Below are 27,224 nucleotides of genomic sequence, written 5' to 3' on the forward strand. Positions count from 1 at the left end.
GGACGATAGGTTTGCTCTGTATCCATCCCACCTGTGTTTTTTTTTCAATACCCTTTAACATGTTCAACTGAAACTTCGTACATGGCTTTATTATGACAAGTGCGGGCCCGTAGATGCGTGCCAGTATGTGCAGCTTCGTTCCTTCGCTCTCAAACAATGACTGGATTGGGGCATTGTTTCAATTAGATCGGACCGACTGTATCATAAATGGCCATAACTTGGGAAACACTCAGGTCCCCAGCGTCAATTGTGACGTCATATAAAACTAAGAAGAATTGTGACGCCCCCTCTCTCTCCCCCCCTAGTCTCACCCCCACTCCCACCACCTCCTCTCCCCTCTCTTGAATTGTGACGCCCCCTCCCTCTCCTGCCCCCCTCTCTCCCGCCCCACTCTCTCCCCCTCTTCTCTCGCCCCCTCTCTTTGTAAATGTATTCACAAATGTCTACCAAGCACAACAATTAATTCAAACCTTGGGAAAAAACAGCTTTCAAACCCTTGGGAAACAGCTGTTTCCCTTGGGAAAATTCAAACCTTGGGATTAATTAATAATTTGAAAAATTAATTCAAACCTTGGGAAAAAACAGCTTCCAAACCTTGGGAAACAGCTGAAACTGATGAAGAACGATATCAAACCTTGAAAAGGCACCTGCTCAGGTCCCCAGCGATTGTGACGTCATACCAAACGAATAAGAAGAAGAATTGACGTCAATCGTGCAAAAAAAAAAAAAATTGTGACGTCATAGCACCGTGTCCTGTCATTGGTTGACAGACAATATATAGGTCGTTATTGGTTGACAGACATTGGTCATTATCACGTTATTCTTTTTATTACTGCCAATTATTGTGCTATTATTAATATGCTGTTATCATTATTCTGAGACATCTTTGGGAAAAAAGGCATGATAAGGTGGAATGACACTTTAGCTGCGATATATACACCTTTCCAACACTGAAAAAAGCAATAAAATGGCCGTAACTTGGGAACCGCTCGTCTGATTAATATCAAACCTTGAAAAGGCACATCCGCGGGTCCCCGGCAATATTCCTGGCAAGTTTCAATCAGATCAGACCGGCGGTTGTCGAGAAACAGCGGTCGCAGACAGACACACACACACATTGCTGGAATCATAGATAGATGAGTTACAGAAGTGCGAGTTTCAAGGCATTTTGTCAATTTTCAAGAGTTTTCCCTTTTTAGACTTTTATCACATCAGTAGGGAACATGTATTACAAAGCAATTCTTGCTCTTGTTTTATATATTTTTATTTCCTTGCACAGTTACATGTATGCCTCCAACCCTGACAATATCAGAAGACTCGACCATATCATCCTTCCTATAATTCACGGACTGGTGTCTGTACATGTTTGGCTTGCTACTCCTGCAGTTCTGGGCAGATTACATCCATACTTGCTACATAAGATCAGCATCACCCCAAATAATGTATGGGGTTTTTGTTTTTTAAAATCTTTGCCAGTGGTCTTTGGGAGGGGTGGGTAGGGGTTGAACGCAAATTTTCTATGTAAATGTGTATCATGTCATCCTGATTACGTCTCCACCATTTACAGTACAGTATTCCTGTCCTCATGATTTCCTGTACAGTAAGGTGTTTTGAATTATAAGCAGTAGTCGGTTTTTGCTTCATACAAATAACCCGGGTTATTTATTTTGCCGAAACACCTCCCAAATAAAGGAATGCGTGAGAAGAACAAGATCGCCCGGAGGGTGGGTACCCTGCTCGTATTAATAAACCACCTTGCGCACAACTGTCAAAGCAAAAATGAAGAATGAACATGTAGTTCATACGTTTAACTCATATATTGGGTGTATCGGTGAAAGGGGAAATCAAAAAGGTTTACCTCAACCATGAGGAATGTGCCAATAAAACTCAGTGTAGATTCATCCTTTGAGCTTCCAGCCTCTAACAGCAGGGAGTTGTTTACTTGATGACATTCAGACAGGAGTGTTTTTTGATTCTGAAACCAGGAAAAACAACCCTCATTTGGGTTCAAACAGTTCCTTTGTCTGATCGCAATTAATCATGGTTGGTAACAGATCGTGTTGTGAAGAGGTCATGAAATACTTGAACCATGTGGTCAAATTCTCTCCTTTTGTCGATTTTCAGTGTTGTCACAAGCTTTAAATGTTAGCTTGCACACTTCCTTTTCTCAGTTAAGTCATGGAAGAGATCCCTTTGTACCATGGTTGAATGTACTTTAGTATACAGCACATGCCTGTGGGTACCATCCTTTGTTGGCGATGTAGCCAGTGCTCCTGCAGGTTCGAGCAGGAATTTGGCGAGGGTTCTGGACATTGCATACCTACTCCACGAAGGACACCATGGGATCTTTAATGTCCACCAACTAATGCTGGCAGACGGGCACCCAGTTTAACGTCCACATGAGGGACGATACACACCGCTGCCTGTGAAAAACCAGAAGAGTTTATAGCTGGACCAAGATTTGAGCCCAGGTTTGACAGCTCAAAAGGTGTGTGTACACACCTCAAGTCGATGCTATCCTGCCAGGCCAGTACATTCCCCAAATAACATTCAACCATTGTGTCTGAAATGCCAATACCATTAACTCTCCCTTGCATATTTCCCCAAATGTGCAAATAAATCGATAAAACAAAAAGCTCATCAAGGTCCCTCCCTCCCCATGTACAGTATGTCAACACACAATAAAGGAAAGGGCAGTGTGAGAATGAATGCCTTGATCAATCACTGCTGGTTCTTCACAAGGGCCTTTCCTTGGCTCTTTTTCTTCCTGTGTTGTGGTGTTTCTAAAATAAATAAAATCACAAAAATACCACTGTGTAATATCTATAATTAGTCACTGTTTTAAGTTTTACAAACAATAATTAACACTCAGACTCTGACAAACGCGTCCAGTATCCCATCCATCCAGGAGCAGCACTGTCAAAATACATTTGACCTGAACAATTCATTGAGGAAGAGATCGACCTACGTCAATCAATACTTACTGTGTCAAAGGTATCCTTCTCATCCTGTAGGCATTGCTTGATGGTTCTGGAAAACAAAAGGCATTGCAGCACCTGTTGCACCTCAATCATACTATACGAAAATATGCAATTTGGTTTATCCATCCTTGTCTGTCTGTCTGTCTTGGAGCGTGATACATTCGGTCATTACTTATCCAATCTCAACCAAACGTGACAGGAGTAGTAAGGGTCACATGATGGAGGATGCAGTGACCATTTCCCCCCCCCCCCACTCCCCTTGGGGGGTTTCCACCTTGGATGAAATCTGTGTTAAGGTGTATATCTGTGTCAAGATAGCTAATCATGACATTTTTCCAAGGCCACTTCTAATAACACCAATATAATGCATTATAATGTTATTACAAAATATTAATATGAATAATACCCCTCCCCAAAGGGTTTTTCTTCCTTGCACAAATGCTGTGTTGACATGTATAAATAACTTGTCGTGGCGTTTGAGAGCACCCCTTCCGGAAGTAAAAAGTATTATAAACCACAAACACATATGATTACATTTTTAAACAGTCGCTACTGATGTTTCACACCAAACTGAAAGGGAGGAAACCCGACATTCATGAGGCATTGTGTGTTAACCTGAGCCTGGATATTCTGTAACTTATATACCCCGGAGAGGATAATAACTTGACCCTTTCTGTCGCTCCCATAGGGAGGGCGTGCAGTTGTGATTTTGAAAACACAGTGGTGTTCTTATCAGTTAACAGTGATTTAAAATAATGTTCAACAGGGCACAGTGACTTAATTAACGTGAAGATTAATCAATCCTCCCATGTTCACGAATTAACGCACTTCAAAACGATTGATGATGAAATTAAGTAATCAATCATATCGAGAGGCGGGTCTAAAATCATTAAAATCTGGACACCATTTTTTAAAAAAGTCTCAAACTTTTCTTCTTCTTTCGGCTGCTCCCGTTCGGGGTCGCCACAGCGGATCATCCGTATGATCCGCATAGTGATTTGGCACACGTTTTACGCCGGATGCCCTTCCTGACGCAACCCTGGTCGCCTCTTACGACACAGGGATATGGATTGGGTTTCGCCACGATTCCGGGCTGCCCTACATCCTCTCATAGGTGTACGTGGTCCAGCGCAGAGCGCCCGTCCTCAAGTGATCCTCCAACCCAAGCCTCCGAGTAGCCGGATTACAGGCGCACGCCACTACACCCGGTATAAACTCTCAATGACATGTGTCATTTTTTGTCAATGACCTATTTTAACCGGGGTATTTTAACCGGCCCAGTACACTGGTACTCATTTTGCCGACCTCGGAAGGATGACAGGCTGAGTCAACCCCCTGGTGTATTAATTCAGTGGCCCAACGGGGCTTGAACTCAGGACCTTTTGGATCCCAAGCCGCTGCCTGAACCACTGCGCCAACACACCAGGCATAAAGTCTCAAACTTATGTCCGTGGATTATGAGGTCATTGATGGCCAACTATGGAAACGGTAACATTAAGTCGAGACCACATAACTTGATATTTTAAAAAAACACACTGGTTTTTAGAAGGGCCAGGAGCGCGATGATTTGCACAGAAAGGCCCGTGGTGATTTGTGCAGGAATACCAGATCCCCTGTGATTTACTCTGTTGGGTCAGGCCCCAGTGACTTGCGCTGAAGAACCAGGTTCCTGATGACTCGCGCTGAAGAACCAGGTGGCCAGCTGCTCATGCAGGAGGGCCAGCTCCCAAGTGATTTACTCTGAAGGGACAGGCCCCTGGTGCGTTACAGATTTTCACTCTTTTGCCTCTTCTCATGCCCTGGATTTCTACAAGAGGATTATTTATTCGCATGCAGCCTGTGACTGCTTGGCTGCATCATTTTCTGCACTGATGCCGTGCCCCCTCTTACCCATTGCGCTGAGCTCGGAAGGATGACAGGCTGTCAACCCGCCCAGTGTTAATTCAATGGCTGACAGAAGCTTGAACTGAAGACCCTAAGATCTTAAGTCAGCCACCCTAACTGTAAAGCTAACAGCAGGTTTACGAGAGATAAATATCACTGCATAATGTATGGGTTCCAACAGTGAAGAATAAGAAGCATGCCATATTGATACGAGACCACACTTGAACAAAGATGCATTTTTGTTTTATTATGGCCCTGGAATGCTATTCTACTATACCTTGAAGGCCACCACAGCTGGATTACTTATTTTTCTTTACAAGCTTCTCTGGCTTGGTCTGTTGCTGCTGGATGCTTCTCCGGCTATGTCCTCAGAATTCCACGTGACCCCTCTCAGGATCTGTCTGCACGTCACGCTGTTTGGTGAAATTTTTATTGGGCTCAGGAACGAGTCCAACTTCTCACCGTGAGGTGTGCGACGGTTTTACTCTCATCTCAGAGCCGAGAATTAAAGGCACGGGCAGAGTACCCGTCCTGCGGGCGATCTTGTTCCGTTCTTCAGACACATCCCTTTATTTTGGTGGTACATCGTCAACAGACCGCTACCTCAATCGCTCCCGAAAATAAAAATAACCCCGGTTACGTACATGAAGCAAAAACACGCATACTGCTTATGTGCATATATAATATAGCTTGGATAATTCCAATGGCAACCCCCCATTCCTCTGCCCCCAAAGTAAGAAAATGTGAAGAGGGGCAAAAAAAAAACCGAAAACATTTTCTTCAAAACCTGATGGAATCAAACGAAACTTGCACATACACAACTTCAGAGTGCCCTCATTATTCCCTGCAGGTTTCAGCTTCCCTGGTCAAATCCTCTCAGTGGAGTAGATGATACATATACATACATACGCCGTAGCTCCATTATCGTGAGATGATTGGCCAATCCCAGAATATGATATTTGAAACAGCTGTGTTGGATTACTTCATGTACACAATTGTTGTTGAATCTCCTGTCATAATTTTACTGAAAGTCACACCTTCTGTTATGAACCCTTTTTTTTTTTTCAAAGGTTCAATTAATCATTCAGCCCGAAGGCAAATGAATTGTCTGGCAGCATTTTGCTGCTCTGTATCAATATGAACTCTGAAGTCATTCAAAATTCTAAATTTCAAAACAAAAGAAGCTCCTGCATTTGAATAGTGGTCAATCCCCATGTACCTTTTTTGTTCTTCTGATGCACCATACTCTGTTACAGAGTGTTGGTTCTGCCAAATCAGTTTCTTGACCAGGGTTGTACTGAGTGGTTTGCCATTGCCTTCCCAGCAGTAGTTGGGGCAGTAATTTGTGGGATCATTAACTTCCACAAACTAATGCTGGCAGACAGGACACCCACTTTAACGTCTATCCGAGAGACTGCACACACATTGATGCATCACCCTGCCTGTGAAACACCAGGATGACAGTTTATAGATGAGCCGAGATTCAAACCCAGACAAGACAGCTCAGGGGCAAGTCTGCACACCTCTATGCCATCCTGCCACCCCACCCCACCCCATGTGCTGCATATGCATTAAAGATGGAATTTTTTTTTCCATTCCACACATTTGTCTTACAGGTTGCCTGTGGTTGTTCTCCCTTTGTTCCAGTGACTTCCACCTCCTCCCTCCCCACATCGATTTATCCTCAATCCACAATGTGGGGTTGGGGGGGGGGAGGGGTGGCATTCGTGATGCACAGATGGACAATGGGGAGTTCTAACATACGAGTGCAGAATTCAAACAAGTCTCACCGTAGCATTTGTAACTGCTGCACCAGCGTGTCTCGCTCTCTTTGTGTGCAAAGCCACATATGCTCCATATCATGTCTGCAAATACACATGGTTTGCACAGTTTAGGTATAATCCATGCAGGTACAAACCATCATCATCATCATAATCAACAACCTTATACCTAACACTGATGTCACACTTATGTACGTTGCCATAAAAACATCTAAATTCATTTCTGTGGTACATGCACGGTATGCACGGTACGTGATGTTGGTAAGGCAGGTGAGGTTAAACTCAGGGTTTTATCTTGAGCTGGATCTGGACAGGCCAATTTACATGCTCATTGTCTGACCAGATGATGCAAAGGTGGAACACTTACCTTTGAGGGGCTGTCGGGTCTCGTTTAGATCGTCGACCAGACTACAAACCATCTGGTGTTTCACAGGCAGGGAATTATATCACGTCAGTGCACCTTACTTCAAATGGATGGAAAGCCGGGTGTTCAGTGTGCTGGCATTAGTTGATAGATTTTAAATATCCCATAGTATATTTCGCTGAAGAGCAGGTAAGTGCAGGCTGTTACCCCAAAATAATTACAATTTCCTGCCCCAATGGGCAGAGACAATGCATCGGTAGCATCGCCGTGCTTCAGTAATGTTGCTACCCTCCGGACGAAATTGTAATCTAATCCTGGTCCAAGGTGTATTCCCTTCGATAACTCAAGCATGCACATATACACGCAAGTTGACTTGTGAATTTAGATTGTTACAGCACATGCAATGCTTTCACTTATTCCTGCACGAGAAGCGTTTTGCTGTTTAAGCAAACTGTCAGGGCTATTCCCTCCCTTTCACAATGATTCATATTTTGGAAATGCATGTGCACTCAGTCACAAAGTTAATGAATACAGTAGTCCCAAGTCGGACAGACACTCGTCTCTCGATGGAAGGCGGTCGTAGTCGGGGTGCATTAGGTGATAAAGTTGATTTTCAGTTTGATTCGATGGAAAATTAGGAGGCTGAAAGGCCTGACAACACGATTGTATCCATGCAGTGAAAACTATGCAGGATGAGCTTAAGAGGTGTAAAGGTGATAAGGGGCTTAAAAGGACTGCCTCCTCCCCACCCCCGATCTCAATTCTGTCCTTCCCTTCCCTGTTCTTCGGAGCAGGAAGGCATGAATGACATTAAGAGGTTAAATTAAATTATGATTAAGATCAAGTTAAATTATGAGGTTAAAATTAAATAACAATGAGACTGTTTTTTTTTTTTTTGAATTGACTTTACAATCTTGTAAGATGACGGAATCTCGCACTTTGTGAGGGGCATGCAAATATAAATTACATTTAGAGTTCATGAGTAAATGATCGAAATTAAAAAGGGCTCCACTAGTTTTTGTGCACCCTCAACATCATGAATCATCATGCTGAGTGTCAAAACGATCCGGTGAGCCACCTTGGAGTAGGGGGGAAAAAATGAAAAATTGTTAATGGACACACTGCCTGACTGATGGAAGGACTGACTGGCATCGTTATGGCTTTAATAGCTCATTTCAACACCGTCGTAGACGAGCTAAAAATTGTCACAAAATTTAGAGGGCACAGTGGCTTGAATGTAGAAACAAGACGTGATGGAAAATGGTGTCCGAAAGCACGACTACGCGTAAAGGTATAGTGCATTCGCTTTCATTCACCGATATTAATGAGCAACCAATAACCGTGTTTCCAAATGAGTGACGTATACCACTGTAGCTAATATGTCGATAAAAGTTATGTCACCCTATCAAGATCACATCACTTAGACTTCAGTAAAACATCAAGAACATTGTTGTTTAAAGATGCAGCAAAAATTAATTCAGAAGTGCAAAACAGCAATGATGGATCAAATGGCTCATTTCCTTGTTTAAGATAGTGGAGGATTATGTGACCACTCGTCACACTCTGTGTCGTCCCGCATGACTGTAAAACTTTTATACATCAATTTCCACTGGCAAAGTACCTGCCTGACAGGAGATCTGGCTCCAAGCATGCAACATGTTCTTCTGACACATACCTTTATTTGAGCGGTGTATAGGCAACTGAGAACTGCCTCAATTGCTTCCAGTTTTAAATAATAATAATAATAATAATAATAATAACCCAGGTTACGTGCATGAAGCAAAAAACGCACCTACTGCTTCTGATTCAAAACACCTCACTGTACTGGAAAAGGTGGGGACAGGAAAACTGTACTGTAAAGGATGGGGACTTGTAATGCCCTCCCCCACTTCGACGTTGCGCTACATGATACAAATTTACATCGAGAATTTGTGCCCCTCACCTTGCCCCCCTCCCCAACTTTCCTCTCTCCCCAAGACCACTGGTAAAGATAAAAACACCCCTCTCCAGTAATTTGGACCATGCTGATGCTATGTAGCAAGTCTGGATGTAATTGGCCCAGAACTGCAGGAGTGGCGTGACAAACACCGGTCTGTGATTTTTCGTAAGGATTCTGCATACGGAACATAAATATTTACATACACTTGGTTTGAATTCCGACAGAACACCCGAGCTAACACAATAACATTGCTACAACACGTACCCAGTGACTTGGTGGTGATCAGCAAGTTCATGGCTCGAGACAAAATTCTGACTTTCAAAATTAACAACCTTTTTATTTCCACCATCTTCCCAACAATTCGAAGATACAAAAAAAAAAAGCCACAAACTTATTGATTTAAGAAGCATTCAATGTAGAAATACAACCCTGCTGGGAAGGTAGAGGCAAGCTATCCAGGTTATGAAAATGTTTTGAATCTCAAACTGACCTGTTATGGATTGATGAATATAATTACCACCGATGCCACATTATCAACATGATATAAAGGCACCTAGAACAGCACAGACTGAGGTCATGTCACTGACCAAAGTCTCTACACAATAAAATTGGTGCATGCGTCAGGCCAACCTTGACCAATGCAATGGCACCATCCCATCAAGAATGTCCGCTCACTGTATTGTATGGCGTCCCTCCTCCATGCGCCGCACGTTGGGCCGAGGTGATGTGCGCTCCTGCAGAGCTCGAACCTGGCTTTGCTTGAGCTCATCGTGAAGCTGCTGGTTTACCTTCACGAGCTGTTGGTTGTTTTTGCGAGCTACGCTGTTCGCCATGCTCTCCTCAGCCAGGTTCCGCTCCAGCTGAAACAACCACAAACCGTGGATAACATTCTACTGGACAAATTTACGTTCAACTTTTTCATTTTGTCTTCTTCCTGCAATCCTTATGGAGAGAGAGTTTGCATCTCCACAGCAAATGCTATCAAAAGTGCAGGCCAGACAGTGCTGTGGCCTAATCATCGGGATGAAGGACATTTGCGAAATTGCCGAGTCAATCTTAGCAACGTCCTTGTTGAGTGATTGGAAAGAAACAAGTACGGTGTTGTAGAACCCAAAAATACAAAAGCGACATCTTAACAAACCTTGCAATATGCAAGTATATAACAGCAAGAACAGCAAGTTCAAAATGAAATTGCAATTTGGGCACAATCTGGACAGGCATGCTCTACCATAACCTCTAACCTGTACTGTACTGCACTAAACTGTACTTAAGCTGTAACCATAACCCCTAATGCAGGGCATCTGGCAAGTAGGCAGTTAAAATTCACATGTAGGTAGAATGATGTCTGTGTCATTGGGTTATATTATAGGCTGCTCATCCCACTCAGCTGGAGTGAGGAAAACAAGGCACATGTATACAATGGAGGGAAAGGGGTGGAGGTGCTGATTTAATCAAATCTACTAAAACTACATTGAGAACAGACTTTGAGACTAGGTAATTCTAACAGAGGACACCAAACTCAAAATTAAGTCAATGCTCCACCCCGAACCACAATGGCAAAGTGTCTCAACGTGCACCTTAAATCAAGTAATGTAAAGATTATTGTTCAGGGATCACCAAAAGAAAGGATGAATCAAACATTTGGTGACCAATTTATGATGGCCCAAATGGCCTTTTTGTGTTGGATTTTCCCCACATTTTTGGAGTAAGCTGCCCACCTGCCTCAGCCTCAGCTCAAGGTTCTCCATTTCTTGATACTTCTCCCGTCTTGCTGTAGGACCCTGTGGTTTTCACACGATCATTATCACCACATACATCACTTGCGTCGATTAACGATACAAGTACAATGTGTAATATCTAGTAATTGATGGTGTAGGAAAGTACGCATCCCCCTCACCTGGCCCTCCATCTTGTTCTTCTCAGCACTAATCTGCTGTTCCATCTCCTCATACAACCTGTGTACATCACGTGCATGTTCCACCTTGCTCCTGCTCACATGGGGGTAAGGTGCATGCACGTCCATAGAGTCAGTAAAATTGTGATCAATTTGTTTAAAAGCACATCAACAAAAACCGAGTAGTTATTCACTCTAACTACCAGGAAGCACGAGTTGTCCTGAATATCCTCATCCTCAGATATCATCCCCAAATGCAATAAACAGTCACAGCAAAAGCAAAAGCCAGACATGGGGTTTCTTAAAAACATTCTTGATGCTAAGCTTAATAACCAGGGCAATGTTAAACATTCTAAACGAGAGAGTTCAGAGAACACCTTATCCCACACAGTCATGAGAAAAAGGACATGGGAAGAGTTTTTTTTTTTTAACTTTTGCTTTGCATTTCATAGCACAATATATGTTTGTGAACCTTGTATAATAGGCATGATTGTAACCATACAGCATGATGCACCACCACATTTGTCGGAATGCAGAATCTCAAAGTTATTCTGCCCTCAGGGCATGAATACTTTTTTTTTTTTCAAGTCCGAGTAAACGGAAGGTTTTTGAAAGTGACAAAAAGGCGATTTGTGTTTTACAGTGTTCAAGTATACAATTCAATTGAAATAAGCTCAAGATTTTAAAGCTTGTTGAAAATTTTTTTCAGAAGTTTGCCACCATTGACGCAGCACCTAATTTAACACGTTACATTTGTTCTTTGTGCCTGTTGTTTGTGTCCTTTATGGCATCCTTAAAAACTGTCTATTTCCTGTTTGAAATGATTTTCAATTTTGTTTGATTGTCAGACTGGCAGACATAGTACAGTAAAAAAAAATAATCGCTTTCCTCTCTGCGCATGCATGACAGGGACAAATTCTGAGCCAAAGTACTAAACTACAGGTAAGCTTTCCGATTCATGTTGAAAATATAACATTCAATTGAAATGAAGTTGTTCCTCAATCATAAACTGATGTTTGCAGACAGAAGGATGGACAGAAAACAGAAAACAAAAGTGAACCAATTGATTAAACCTGCTTTTCACTTCACGTGCGTGGAGTAAAAAGTTATACAAGGCCAAAAACATCATGCAGGCCTGGAATATGATGGTACACAATAGTTGGACAATGTCAACCAGGACAAATTGTCCACTTTGGAAAATAATCGGTCACAAAGGATGTGCCATGAAATGAGGCAGCAAACGTTTTCTTTGGGTGTGTTTGTACGTTCAGCCCTCTCACCGGCTCATGGCCTCTTCCGTCATCCGTCTCTCGTTCTCTGCCTCACATACTTTGCCTGCCATACGCGTTATGACGTGCTCCAGGCAAGACAGCTCATCAGATCCCTGTGCTTGAAGGCGGTTCCACAGCTTTGCCATTGCCGCAATATCGCTGAAGGATGAGACAGAAAGAATTGCATGAATGAAAAGAAATAACTGACTCATGCACAAATCAGGAAAAGAATACATCATGTGCAACAAAACACCAAAACAAGGTTACCAGTCGGTAATGATAGGTCCACACAAAGCAAACATGTACCAACTCAAGCTGGGAAGACTGTGTTCATTGATGTTTTCTTTGCTGGGATCTTGTGAAGTAGTAAAATGGCATTCCTAAAGGAAATCCACACCAAGACTATCCATTTGAATCCCAGACTATTATTCTCAGGTAGTTAACATGCACGTGTGACATTCACCATTCAAAGGAACTTACATCAACCCCCCAGCACTTTCAGGGCAAACTTACAAAGCAAAGAGATGATTTACTGCATTTTTATAAATTAAATTGAAAAACTGACCAAATCCGAATCTTTTCCTGATTGTTACAAAGTGGACCACCCTGCAAAGCCGTCCGAAGGAAGTGTCAAATGTACATAATGTTTTGGGAAATACGGTTGTGATGTCAATCTGTCGCCAGAAGGACAGTCTGTGTCTGTTTCTCCCTATCTATCTCCATCTCTCTCTATCTCTCCAAAAGCATCATCTGGCAAACCCTCCCAACTACATTCTTAACAATCCTCTCAAAGAAGTTCAATCACTCCAACACCTGGGTCTCAACATCAGCCAGGATATTTCTTGGGCAAACCACATTTCAAAGTTGGCCTTCAAATCCAGTCGCCGACTGGGCATCCTCCATTGTGCAAAGTCCTTCCTTGGCACACCTGAACTCATTAATCTACAAGTCCAACATACACAGCTTAATGGAATCCCCTCTGGGCTGGCTCCCTGCCTTACATCTTGCTCAGCTTGATGCAATGGAAACCAAGGCCTTCAAGATCATTGGAATCTCCTGCGATGAGGCTGATTCTACGAGCCTATCACTTTTCCCATCTAAGACAGGTTGGTGATCTCTGTCTTATTCCACCTCCTTTCTGGTCTTGCACCATCTGCCGTCTCTGTGCTTTGTCCTCCTCCAGGTAACTTCAGGGTGCACATAGTCCACCAGCAACCACCTTCTTATAAAACGACCTAAATCCAGGATCACTGCTCACCTCCTCTCATTTGTTCCTCTTTTTTTCCCCACCTGTTGAACCAACTTCCACATTCTCTTCAATCTTTCTTCCCTCCAATTATTCAAGACACTTGTTCACCACCACCTAAGATCATTCCGCATTCAAAACCATGATCTTTTCAACCCCTGTTAAACCACCCACACCCTAAATTCCCAGTGTTTCTTTCCTGAGAGTTTGCCTCTGTATCCATCTTATCTCCTCCCTGCATTTTCCCCTTCCCCTAATCCTACCCACACCCCTTGTTGTCCATCGGCCCTGCTGTTGGCATTTCCCCTTCTCTAGTTTTGTCCAGATCAGTTCTGTGTTAGCCCTACCAACGACCCTAGCAACATTCCAAAGTGATTTACCAAAGCAAGTAGATGACCTCAAATTGCGTTTACACTGTCCCTACAAGAAAATAACACACTTGATAAACAACTGACCATTCACTCAAACAGTCCTCCATTGCTCCCATCACAGGGCAACATCCTTGTGAACCAATTTATTGCGTGTGAATCCTCTGCAACACACACACACTTGATTCTGAGGTGAACCCGAGGTGATTCATGGGTGAAGTCCCAGTGCCAGTGAGGCTTATCACACCGAGTGGCAGACATGTCTGGGAGTCTTTCCTTTCCTTTTACAATTCAGGAACAAAATGGAGAAAAAGTTACTCAAAACAATTCAAACAAACAGCAGAAACTCACTCATCGAGCAAATCTCCTCCAATGCGCTCAATCATGGATTGAAACCCATCATCGTGATTTTCGTCACCCCCACACTGCTCTTCTTTTTGAAAGTTCCCTTCTTCGAAAAGCTCGTCGTTCATTAGTCTTCCTAAAGCAGGCATACAGATTGCAAACATATTGTTGTGGTTACCAAATTCGCAAACCACCATTCAGGTCCCTTAGGTGAGATATCTCGGTAAGTATATGTGTAGTTAGGCCCAAACCCGTTGTCTAGTGGGAATACATGTCATTTATGCGTGCTGCGACTGACTCTTCAGGATAGCCGTTTTTCTTTTACTATCTTTATTTTGGACCAACCGCCATTGTTACCACCACCAACCACAACATCAACCACCCACCGCGGCGCCGCTTCACGTCACACCTCGCAACCGTCGCATCGCCACCGTTCTTGCGCCGCTTGTGGGTACCGGTGTTGGACTCGTGCAGGGCGCGCGCCGAACAGCGTGTACAAAACCACGGATTTTCCGCTCCAAAAACGGATCAAAAACGACACACGCCCACTTTTGTTCCGTCCAATCGGTGAGCGAGGGGCGATTTGGCCCCGCCTCCAGGGTGTTGGAGGGCGGTCGCTATATGCAAATTCATGGATCAAAATGCATTCACGCCCACTTTTTCTCGGGCCAATGGGGAGCGAGGTGAAAGGTCGAAGGCAGGGGGTCAAAGATGAGAAGGCGAAGCCACGGGGCTTATATAAGCGACCGCGTTCGTCAGTAGAGCTGAGTTAAGACTTCGCAGTCGGTGGAGTTGGGAAGAAGAAGCAAGAAGGAGTTGGTCGTCGTCGTCGTCGTGTGCGTTGGAGTCGGAGCGAAGAGGACGGAGCTGTGGAGAGGCGGCGAGGGCAGACGAGGGGGTGCTCGCGTCGTGCCGGGAGCTGCACACCAGGGAGGCCGACGGCGCGACCTGGTCGAGGTGGAGACGCTCGTCGCGGGACTCGAGACAGAGTAAAAATCCTCCCTTCCCCGAGCATCAGCAACCCCCTCCTGTTTCCCCCCGCGCTGAGATAGTGCGACCAAGGGGGCCCCCTTCCCACCCCCTACCAGACACTGTCCGCGAGGCCCGCGGAGTTGAGGCACCATCGCCGCTCCGCGTCTCATCACCAGACGGGTAGGCCCGACCCGGTCTCGGCCTCAGGCCCGCCTCATCCTTGAGGGTGTTCTTTTCTTTTGTTTTGGGAATGTGTGTTGTCGGCGCCGTCTGTGAAGTAAAATTGTATAAGTGTTGCCGTGTGCTCGCGTAATCGGTATTAGATCTGCTTTCACATTTGCTTTTTGTGTAAAATTGCATTGTGTTTCTCTTCCTTTTCTATGTGCTTTTGGTGGAATTGAATATGTGTGCTTTCCGTTCATCGCGAATAAATGTGCTTTGTGTTGAACTGTTTCCCGCTTCGCTTCGTCATTTCTTTCATTGAATCCTCATCTTGCTTCACGTAAAGGGTTGGTAGTGGGCTGAATACGCCCGATAATTAATCGAACCGTCGAGGTCGACGAATAACACCGCTCGGTTATCCCGATAGTACGGAACGGGTCGCTTAAGTGGCCCGTGTCCGAAGTCGACCTGCGGCGAGGTGCGATCGCCCGGTCTACCCTCCGTGTGGGTACTTAGGTAGGTCGAATTTGGCGAGCAACCCTATCCCACGCGGGGGCCGATTGGCTCGATCGCGGTGAGACCGAAAGGTCCACCCGTGACTGGTTCCCGGCGTTAGTCCGAGAGGGTCACGACTGGATTGTCCGTCCGGTGGGCGACGTGCCGCGATTCGAGTTACGTGGCCGTCAGCACGCCGGCGGGCGCGAATACCGTAACAATATTTTCTACATAGGCAAGAGGCAAGACCCAAGATCAACCTCTCCATGAGACGAGCCTTCAATCTTAAAAAAAAAATGACACTCAGGGAAATCCTTTTAAAACATTAGCATCGTCATATCACATTTTAAAATCATCATTTTGTGGCATCATCAAAGTAGCAAAATGTATCCACCAAATTTGACAGATGAGTTTGGTTTAATTGAAAGACCCATGAAGCAGCAGTAGAGTAATGTTTAAAACTGCTGTTTGACTTTCACCCTGTGCATCAGCCCACATATACTATTTATCTGTCATACTAATAATTTGTTGCACAAGAAATAGTGGGAGTGGAGAGAAGGTACAAGTGCTATGGAAAACACCAATGAGTTTGTGCTATCAGTTCCACCCTGGCAGCGTGACACTTTGTGACCATAATTGCGAAGCCACCTTTTAATCAAACAGCTCGAGCCAAATGGAGTCCTGTAGGCATGTTTTGTATTCCTACTTCTCCTCATAAATACAATCCCACCCCCCTTCTTTTTGTGATTTATAACGCCCTCCTCTACAAATTCAAAATCCACGAACAAACACCATCATTACTTCTGCCACCGAAGGTGGAAAAGGTTACGTTTTCAGCCGTCTGTCTATTCCTTTTTGAGCACGATAACTCAAAACGTTATGGACGGTTAAGGACGAAGCTTGGTGGACATGTTGGGTGCGTGACAAGGACAAATCAATTAGATTTTGGTGAAGATCTGCATTCGAGCCAAGATTCGATTTTGGTGAAGTTCTGGATCTCGATGCACCTGCAATCCTTTACTAAAGTGGGGAACACTTTGTGCGGCATGAGAACACGAAATGGCAGGTGTTAGGGTCTGCTCTATGGGAAGAATATGAAGGAATTCTAAGGTGTGAAGGCAGATTCGAAAGAACATACCAAGACTCGAAGTAAATTCTTTCAAGGTGAGAAAACCATGCCCGTTGACATCCAAGCTGTCAAAGGCAGCATCAAGCTGCTCTTGGCTCAGGTTTAGCTCTCCGTGGAAATGTTGCATGTCATGCTTTGTAACAAAACCCTTTTCCTCAGTGTCACACAACTTAAAAAGCTCCCGAGCACGATGTAACAAGTCTCCATCGAACCCAGCACCAGCCATCGCCTCAATACTTCGTCCGTTTTCCAATCAAAACCTCAGAGCTGCATGCCGTGCACTTTTCTCATAGCCTTTTACTCCGGCCGTGTAGTTCTCGCCGTTGTGTCTCTATCGGCCCTTGTGCTCACTGTGGGATGAGAAAGATGGCAGGGCTTCAAGAATTGTGAATATACATGCCATAGTGCAAAACTAGTGCAACTTTGATGCAATCCGAAAGCCATGTATTAAACATCAAACAATGCAATTTCAAATGTCAATTAAAAATAACTTCAACCGCGTACCATGGCATTTTAACAAAAAGAGAGGAAAATATCTGCCAATACATGTGTACCCACAATAATCCTGTGTCGGAGTGGTGACACAACCAGGATTATAATCTGAGCCAAGAAACTGTTTCAGCAGAACCAACATTCTGGAGAAAACATAGTGCATGAACATGAATAATCACAATAAGGAGGCAGACACGTTGATCCTCGGAGATTATAACGCGCTCGAGAAGGGTGAGGCACGGGGAAGCACAGCACAGGGGGTTTATACTCGAAGCCCACATCAACTTAAAATAACCGTGGAATTTAATGAAAATACACATATTTACAAAGATAAATAATTCAGATATAATATCGTGAGATAAACTAAAGTCTCAAGTCGAAGCGCCTCTACACACAGCCTCAAATATGGACAAAGGGAAACGAAATAAAAGAAAATCCCTCCTTTATTCTGGCACATAGCTTTGTCCAAAGATGGTCTTTGTGGAACTTGGAGTTGAGACGCTTCTATTTGCACGTGTAGATGCACGCAAAATGGCACCAAGCCGCCCTCTCGCAGCGGGAACGTTGGTCAGGCAATTCGTGAGTGGGATTCAACACCAAGGCTCAGAGACCCCATGCAACTTTCTCATGCATAGATCATCCTCACAGTGTGTGTGTGTGTGTGTGTGTGTGTGTGTGTGTGTGTGTGTGTGTGTGTGTGTGTGTGTGTGTGTGTGTGTGTGTGTGTGTGTGTGTGTGTGTGTGTGTGTGTGTGTGTGTGTGTACACATATGGAGTTTCAGAATGTGGAATTGAGTCCTCCCAGGGCATGCTCAAAGGATCCACCTTCATCTCGGTAAGGGGGTCACGATTCACGGACCAAGCTGTGAAGTTTTCGGTAATCAAATTTTTGTGCCGAGGACTCTCTTCAGGATCGTTACTGAACCCAGGACGGCTTCCAACTGTAGTTAATTTGTAGTAAAATTGCCAGGGATGGTTTTTCATATCTCTGTGAGGTTCTTCTTCATCACCGGTACAACATTGGCATTTTACATCTTCCTGCTTGAGATCTTGTGATTTGGTCATTTTCTTGATTTCTGCATCGTTCGTCCAAAATGACCGGTATCAACAGCTCAATGCTGTTCGAGTGCACCCGTTATACTCGGCTGTCATGGAGCCGCCACTTTCTTCCAGCCGTGAAAAAAAGCTGAAGCTTCCAAACATATTTACACACACCCTCGGGTCATACAAAATTTACACATCCTCACCGAACACATTTACACACACCCTCACCTCATACAAAATTAACACATCCCCTCACCTCAAAGAGTCACCTCATACACATCCCCTCACCTCATACAAAATTTACACATCCCCTCACCTCATACACATTTACACACATTTACACACACCCTCGCCTCATACAAAATTTACACATCCCCTCACCTCATACACATTTACACACATTTACACACACCCTCACCTCATACAAAATTAACACATCCCCTCACCTCAAAGAGTCACCTCATACACATCCCCTCACCTCATACAAAATTTACACATCCCCTCACCTCATACACATTTACACACACCCTCGCCTCATACAAAATTACACATCGCCTAAACGTACACATTTACACACACCCTCACCTCATACACATTTACACACATCCTCACCTCATACAAAATTAACACACCCTCACCTCATACACATTTACACACAACCTCACCTCATACAAAATTTACACATCCCCTCACCGTACACATTTACACACACCCTCGCCTCATACAAAATTAACACACCCTCACCTCATACACATTTACACACATCCTCACCTCATACAAAATTAACACACACCCTCACCTCATACACATTTACACACACCCTCGCCTCATACAAAATTTACACATCGCCTAAACGTACACATTTACACACACCCTCGCCTCATACACATTTACACACACCCTCGCCTCATACAAAATTACACATCGCCTAAACGTACACATTTACACACACCCTCACCTCATACACATTTACACACACCCTCGCCTCATACAAAATTACACATCGCCTAAACGTACACATTTACACACACCCTCACCTCATACACATTTACACACATCCTCACCTCATACAAAATTAACACACCCTCACCTCATACACATTTACACACAACCTCACCTCATACAAAATTTACACATCCCCTCACCGTACACATTTACACACACCCTCGCCTCATACAAAATTAACACACCCTCACCTCATACACATTTACACACATCCTCACCTCATACAAAATTAACACACACCCTCACCTCATACACATTTACACACACCCTCGCCTCATACAAAATTTACACATCGCCTAAACGTACACATTTACACACACCCTCACCTCATACACATTTACACACACCCTCGCCTCATACAAAATTTACACATCCCCTCACCGTACACATTTACACACACCCTCGCCTCATACAAAATTAACACACCCTCACCTCATACACATTTACACACATCCTCACCTCATACAAAATTAACACACATCCTCACCTCATACACATTTACACACACCCTCGCGTCATACAAAATTTACACATCGCCTAAACGTACACATTTACACACACCCTCGCCTCATACACATTTACACACACCCTCGCCTCATACAAAATTACACATCGCCTAAACGTACACATTTACACACACCCTCACCTCATACACATTTACACACACGCTCGCCTCATACAAAATTACACATCGCCTAAACGTACACATTTACACACACCCTGACGTCATACACATTTACACACATCCTCACCTCATACAAAATTAACACACCCTCACCTCATACACATTTACACACAATTTCACCTCATACAAAATTTACACATCCCCTCACCGAACACATTTACACACACCCTCGCCTCATACAAAATTAACACACCCTCACCTCATACACATTTACACACATCCTCACCTCATACAAAATTAACACACACCCTCACCTCATACACATTTACACACACCCTCGCCTCATACAAAATTTACACATCGCCTAAACGTACACATTTACACACACCCTCACCTCATACACATTTACACACATCCTCACCTCATACAAAATTAACACACCCTCACCTCATACAAAATTTACACATCGCCTAAATGTACACATTTACACACACCCTCACCTCATACACATTTACACACACCCTCACCTCATACACATTTACACACACCCTCACCTCATACACATTTACACACTGTTCACCTTTACCTTCAAGTAGCCTGGTGTTGGCTCGGCGGTTCGGGTGGCTGCCTTGGGATTTTGGAGTCCTAAGTTCGAGCTCGGTTGGATGCTCAATGAACACCAGGTGGGGTCGACTCAGCCCGTCATCCTTCCGAGGTCGGCGAAATGAGTACCAGTTCCAGTGTGTGTACCGGTAGAGGGGCACTGCATCAGCGACACAGTCGCGCTTCAAGAAATGAGAGCTACCCCGGCAGCTAAGCTGCCATACGACCACCACCACCAGCACCACCTTTACCTACCACGTCACCGGAAACACCTCCGATCGACTCGACGTCACCTTGCTCCTCCTCACCTTTCCCCCCACGTGGTCATCGTCCGCCACCTCTTCCCGTAATAATCCCTCAGGTCCCTTATCGCTCCTCACTTCGTTCCTTTACCCTCCTCACCGAATTTACCCTCCTCATCTCACCTCTTCGATTCGCTCCCAACACCGTCACGTCGTTCATCACTCCGGGTAATTCTTTAATCCGTGACGTCAGTGAGTCACTCCCAAACATTTCATTCATTCACTATTCATTCGGAGAATGAATGAATGGACACGTTTTCTCAGCGCTCCTCATTCCCACGACCCGTATTCATTCATCTTGTCCCCCAATCGTTCCGAATTACATCATTCATCCTCCACACCTCCTTTAATCATTCCTCACATTTCTCCTTCACGTCTCCTCAACCATCGGTCCCGTATTCCCTCCGACGTTCATCGATCGCTCGGCCATCCCTGATCCCGCCCTGTTGGTCTCCCTTTATATATTTATTAACCTCTCATCCTGTGGATCCTGATGGACGTGGCCACGGTCTCCATGACGACGCGGGAGTATCTCGGTAAACCATTAAGCGAGCGTTTCGTGTTCATCGTACGTTACTCTTTGGTTGGTTCGATGAGTGCGGTATGGTTGTTATGTCGATGTGCCGCTTTGTCTGTGTGTTTGTGTGGACTGTGTCTGTGTGCAGATCGACACGGACTCGTGCTCTACTTGTCCGACGCCGCAGCGCGGTTCGCGTCCCTACAAAGCGAACGGCCGAACCTTCGTGCTCTGGATTTCCTCGGTCACTAGTTCAGTGACGACTTGGGGTTTTTTGTCCTTCCTAACTTTACCAATCATCTTTCTATAATTCCAGCTGTGTGTGTGTGTGTGTGTGTGTGTGTGTGTGTGTGTGTGTGTGTGTGTGTGTGTGTGTGTGTGTGTGTGTGTGTGTGTGTGTGTGTGTGTGTGTGTCTGTGTGTGTGTGACCGCTGTTTCTCGACAACCACCGGTCCGATCTAATTGAAACTTGCCAGGTATATTGCTGGGGACCTGAGGATGTGCCTTTTCAAGGTTTGATATTAATCGGACAAGTGGTTCCCAAGTTATGGCCATTTATTTACCAAACCAATGACAGGACGTGTTGCTGCGTGGGCGTGGCCGATGGGGGAAGGGAAGCTCAGCTGCGTTCGCCATTACGGGTTACAACGTACGGAATTCCGGAGAGTGATGGCTTCGTGTATTCTAATAATTTATAGATAAACACAATGCCCGAAGTTAAGATCGTTTTCATATTAGACGGTGCATAAATATCGGTAACATCAGAGTGCTGGTGTGCTCCGAACCTGGAAGTAAATTTTTTTTTCTCTCTCTTCTCTTTTTGTTTTTCCTTGCGACGACATTGCGAAAAGGTAAAATACGTTGGCGCTAATTGAATAATTGGCCATTAAAACCTAAATTGCGAATAATCGTAACTGTGATATGCGAACTTCCGGGCCACGCACGTACGGGCACGCGAGAGCGAAGAAACGGCCTGTGTGGTTGTTGTTTCTTGCTCGCGGTTGGAATATTTATTTATTCTTTTTTTTATTATTATTTTTTTTTTTAACAGGCACGTACTAGTGTTATTAATTGCAGTTCCTCCATTTTAATCCTCCACACACATGGCAAGTTGAAGCCTCAAGGCGTCAATCAGGGTGCTCGGAATCAAAAACGTTTTATTTATTTATTTATTTGTTTAGTTCGTTATTCATTAATTAATTAATTTTTTATTATTATTTAACCCTTTGCGTGCTGTGGCAGATTCGCGACGAGATATAAAAAAAATAATTGAAACAAATATTTTTGTTGTTTTAATTTTGGTTATTCGTCTAACTTGACACCCAAGTTGTGTTTTTGTGCAAATACCACTTGAAATTCACAGACCTATGGGAAAAAATTAAATAATTAAACAACAGGGAACCATGAGGCCGTAAACAATGGAACACAAAGGGTTAACCAATCAGTAATGATTAGGAGGTTCCAAGTAAGACAACCATCATACATGCATAACATTTCTCAAATAAAGAATATTTCTGTTATGTCGCTCAACAGACACTAAACAATGCCATCGATTGCAAGGCACAAGTCCATTTATTCCGCAACCTCCGACTCCGGAGGGTCAGGTGAGGTCATTCGGAGTATGGCTCCTCCCTCACGTTCCACATGCTCCTCCCTCCGGAGTATGGCTCCTCCCTCACGTTCCACATGCTCCTCCCTCCGGAGTATGGCTCCTCCCTCACGTTCCACATGCTCCTCCCTCCGGAGTATGGCTCCTCCCTCACGTTCCACATGCTCCTCCCTCCAGAGTATGGCTCCTCCCTCACGTTCCACATGCTCCTCCCTCCGGAGTATGGCTCCTCCCTCACGTTCCACATGCTCCTCCCTCCGGAGTATGGCTCCTCCCTCACGTTCCACATGCTCCTCCCTCCGGAGTATGGCTCCTCCCTCACGTTCCACATGCTCCTCCCTCCGGAGTATGGCTCCTCCCTCACGTTCCACATGCTCCTCCCTCCGGAGTATGGCTCCTCCCTCACATTCCACATGCTCCTCCCTCACGTTCCACATGCTCCTCCCTCCGGAGTATGGCTCCTCCCTCACGTTCCACATGCTCCTCCCTCCGGAGTATGGCTCCTCCCTCAGGTTCCACATGCCCCTCCCCCTTTCATCATCATCTTCCTCACAATCTCTCAACATCCGGCAATACAACAACAACAACACATTTGGAAAGAACATCACACCTAAGAAAGAACACAACAATTTCTCAAAGTTTTCTTCACTTTTTTCGTTTCCAGTCGTTGCCTGTGACGCGTGACATCACATTTACTGCAAATAGCGTCCCCACAATAAAGAGCAGTGTTTCCTGGTTTCTCGAGACCAAGTGATGATAAATGGTGACGAATGCGAAACGATGATCTCGGCCAGTCTTGATAATAAAACTTTCACAAATGTTCGTTCATTCACAAGCATCGAACCGCATCATGGTGTCTCCGTTTCATTCGAGCTTGTTTTATTACGGTTTGAATTTGGAACGGTAATTTGTGGACACCCCTGTGTACAAATATAAATCCGAGTCGGATCCCATCATTCAGAATACTCAAAATACCAACAAATATTGCAATAAGAAGTCGAAGAGCGAATTGGAAAGCGAATCGGCCTTCCGATTGATTTGGGGTGACGACCAATGGTAGACGAGAGGAAGTGACCATGCGTACAGGTGAGAATTGAAGGAATTGGTCAGTTGGGTAAATCCCGTGATGTCACCCAGCCCCATAGAGTCAGACAAGAGCGACACCTTGCATATCAGATGGAGATCACGACAGATCTGTCGCTCTGTGTGTGATTCCATGCAAGTGGAATGGAAGCTAAACATTGCATTTTAGAAATTGTTTGTGCGTGCCCGTACGTACGTGGCCGTGCGTGCGTGAAAAAAAAACAACTTTCAAACCACGTACCAGAAACAACCACACAGGCCGTTCCTTCGCTCTCACGTGCCCGTACGTGGGGGGGGGGGGGAAGAAGAATTGTGACGTCAATCGTGATGTCGTAGCACCGTGTCCTGTTATTGGTTTGGTAAATAAATGGCCATAACTTGGGAAGCACTTGTCCGATTAATATCAAACCTTGAAAAGGCACATCCTCAGGGTCCTAGCAATATACCTGGCAAGTTTCAATTAGATCGGACCAGTGGTTGTCGGGAAACAGCGGTCATAGACACACACACACACACACACACACACACCATATGAGTGAAAGGCATTGTTTAACATTCATATGTCATTTCAAAAGTCTCGTACCGCAATTCAAAAGTTTGATGCCCCCCTTTCTGTTTAGCCTATTGATATCATACTGGAAACATTTCTTCAACCTCCAAAATGCTTCCCATAGTTTCCTAAATGCAAACCTTCCCTTCTTCACCATTCGACCAATCATTGGTGGGTAATGTATCACTTTACTGATGAATCCAATTTCCCCTTGTATGATTCTCAGAACAAATTGCCTCGTCATCCTTTGCTTTCAGTCAGCAACCCAACATGGTTCCACAACATGGTTAAGGATGCTTGTGGATGTATGTTACTGATGTTTATACATCTTCATTCCATTCCCATCAACGATCATGTGGATCTTCACCAAAATGGAGTCCTAGTGGAATGACGCCGTGTAACCATTTGTTCTTTACACAGTTTCCATGATGTGTGCACACGGACTCACGTACTCTTCAGAGAATACTCCTTTGTGTCGGCCACTGCGTACAATCGAGCGTCGTTCCTGCACAACTTCTGGAAATGCTACAAGAACATTTTGAAGGAAATGGGTGAATAACTTGCATAACTTGATAAGTGAGAAGATGTTGTCCTTGTGGGTAAAGTAATGCTTGTCCATCTCACTGAGCCAGCTCTGATTGAAGGTTGGAGTAATCAACGGTTTCATGTTCACATTGCTTTCATTCTCACAATGAGAATCTTGGGACTGAAGCAAAGCTGGCTGGTGGGACCGGGAAGCATGGCATTGTGGGATTGTACAAATCCCTTTTTGAAGGATGTCGATCGCCCTGCTGTTTACCCACTTTCCTTGTCGGTGGTTGTTGCAGAGTTCCTCAGTACATGGGACTTGCACTCCCTGGTGCAGCTTCTCTGCACAGACTTCCCCAGACACTTGGTTCTTGATGCAGCCAGGCATGGACTTCCCAGCCCACGATAATTACATTAATGCCTCGGGTCTCTGTGGACTTACGTATCAGGAAATTACAGCTTCACCTCTTTCGTTCTTTATCTTCGTTTTGGTTCATTGCTGAGCTTTTTGTCGATGGAACAGATGGTTGCTCCTGTTGTGGAGACTTTTATTTTAAGAACCTCAATCTGAAGGTTCAAGCTGAATACCAAATGGATTTTCCCCTCCCAATAATGGTCAAACCACATTGTTTTGCAGAATTACATTCCCGGGACAGGTGAACGACTACCTTGTACCATTCGCTGACTTTCTGTATGCTTTCCAGCTCCAGTTTTACTTCAATGGTACTCCACACGTCAAATATTGCTTTGAAATTAAAATTTTCTGAACTTTGCTTGTTGCGATATACAATGACCGCGTGCATATGTTGTTGTTTTTGCAACAAGAGTTTCTGCAGGTTGTGGCTAAGATTTACGAACGGTCAGCAAGAGGGGGAAAACCCTGTAGGACCGACGAGCAGTGCCAGCTTGGTGCCAGGAGCATCACTCCTGCTTCAGAAAATGCATCATGGATGGAACAGCAGCAGGTGGGGTTCAGTGCCACGGAACCTGAGTCTCCAGTCATGTCAGGAGCAAACGAGGGCCCATGTGGCATCCTGGGAGGACATTTGCTGCAGCAGTTGCTGAATTTAGATAATCATCACATAAGGCAAGTGTGATTTTCTTTCCTCTGTAAATTGCTCACAGTAGTTTGTGAGTAGTGTGAAAATCAGACGTATGTATGTGAAGTGAATATAGTGAGTGACTTTGTGCCCACAGTTGTCCTCCTGGCTCAGTCCTCCATGACATCCTCTCCAAAATTGATCGCATCACATTCGACAACTTCCTCATCACACTTTCCAAACATGATGGAATCAACAACCACATTGGTATGGAATGTACAAACCGCATTCACATTATTCATCCTTTTGTTCTGACTAAGCATGAATGCCTGAAATGTCAGCTCGAGTGCCATGGCGGATAGCAAACCTCGATCAACGTTCTGTGATTCCATTGGTTCACATGATTTCTTATTTATTTACACTGTACAATAACTTGTTTTTCTCTTCCCACTGCAGGTGTACTTCCCAACAAACTCCTCGTTCGGAGCATTTCCACAGCAAGCTAAAGGTCCAAAAGCAAGGACCTGTGATTCGTTAATGTATTCGTTTTACTGAGGCTGTCCAAGCTGCTCGACTCGATTTGTGCTTCTAAGATTTTGGTTAAACTCGTTTCATTAAACCCTTTACTTGATGTCATTGCTTTGGAAAATACAAGATGTCTGCAAAAATATTTATCCGTCCGATCATGCACTGTTTGATGGTTGAATCGTCATGCGAGTGTACCTATGCTGCCAATTTGATACTCCCATAGTTTAGGGAAATAATTTTAAAATGTGGTTCATTTTGTCTGTCTACAGCGGTCAGTCTATGATTGAGGAACTTCTTAATTGCAATCAAGTTTTACATTTTGAATACTGTAGAACACGAATCTGCAGTTTAGCATTAATTTGGCAAATTGTACTGAATCTAGTCCTGAGCGTGCATGTGCACAGATTAAGGTAATATTTTACTCTGTTTGCCTGTCTGGCAGACAGACAAAATTGAAAAAATCATTCC

The 27,224-nt window shown here is 44.4% G+C and overlaps 2 protein-coding genes across 6 annotated transcripts; one reads left to right on the top strand and one right to left on the bottom strand.

Moving 5' to 3' along the window:
* Window positions 1–1,246: 1,246 nt before the first annotated feature.
* LOC147025956 (EF-hand calcium-binding domain-containing protein 4A-like) lies at window positions 1,247–21,286 on the bottom strand. 3 transcript variants are annotated; one of them, XM_085880888.1, is made up of 10 exons: window positions 21,025–21,286; window positions 16,841–17,181; window positions 14,080–14,209; window positions 12,124–12,273; window positions 10,847–10,937; window positions 10,668–10,730; window positions 9,625–9,809; window positions 6,656–6,730; window positions 2,985–3,030; window positions 1,247–2,783 (listed from the first exon to the last, which is right to left on the bottom strand). In XM_085880888.1, the coding sequence occupies exons 2-10, from the start codon at window positions 17,055–17,057 to the stop codon at window positions 2,736–2,738; spliced, it is 1,005 nt and encodes a 334-aa protein (XP_085737014.1). In that variant the 5' UTR covers window positions 17,058–17,181; window positions 21,025–21,286; the 3' UTR covers window positions 1,247–2,735. The 3 variants fall into 3 exon arrangements, with proteins under 3 accessions (XP_085737014.1, XP_085737015.1, XP_085737013.1); XM_085880889.1 differs by having other exon boundaries at window positions 20,908–21,045; XM_085880887.1 differs by lacking the exon at window positions 21,025–21,286 and adding an exon at window positions 20,583–20,876.
* Window positions 21,151–26,898, top strand: CSTPP1 (centriolar satellite-associated tubulin polyglutamylase complex regulator 1). Of its 3 annotated transcripts, XM_085880891.1 has the most exons (9): window positions 21,151–21,437; window positions 21,567–21,669; window positions 24,731–24,831; window positions 25,081–25,211; window positions 25,488–25,572; window positions 25,826–25,911; window positions 26,014–26,275; window positions 26,386–26,495; window positions 26,685–26,898. In XM_085880891.1, exons 4-9 carry the CDS (start codon window positions 25,208–25,210, stop codon window positions 26,732–26,734), a joined length of 597 nt encoding a protein of 198 aa, XP_085737017.1. In that variant the 5' UTR covers window positions 21,151–21,437; window positions 21,567–21,669; window positions 24,731–24,831; window positions 25,081–25,207; the 3' UTR covers window positions 26,735–26,898. The 3 variants fall into 3 exon arrangements, with proteins under 3 accessions (XP_085737017.1, XP_085737018.1, XP_085737016.1); XM_085880892.1 differs by lacking the exon at window positions 24,731–24,831 and having other exon boundaries at window positions 21,567–21,687; XM_085880890.1 differs by lacking the exons at window positions 21,151–21,437; window positions 24,731–24,831 and having other exon boundaries at window positions 21,446–21,669.
* The last annotated feature ends 326 nt before the right edge of the window (window positions 26,899–27,224 follow it).

Source organism: Eptatretus burgeri, chromosome 5 (genome assembly GCF_056783735.1).
Source record: "Eptatretus burgeri isolate ZD-2024b chromosome 5, Ebu_testis_v1, whole genome shotgun sequence".
NCBI classification, from domain to species: domain Eukaryota; kingdom Metazoa; phylum Chordata; class Myxini; order Myxiniformes; family Myxinidae; genus Eptatretus; species Eptatretus burgeri.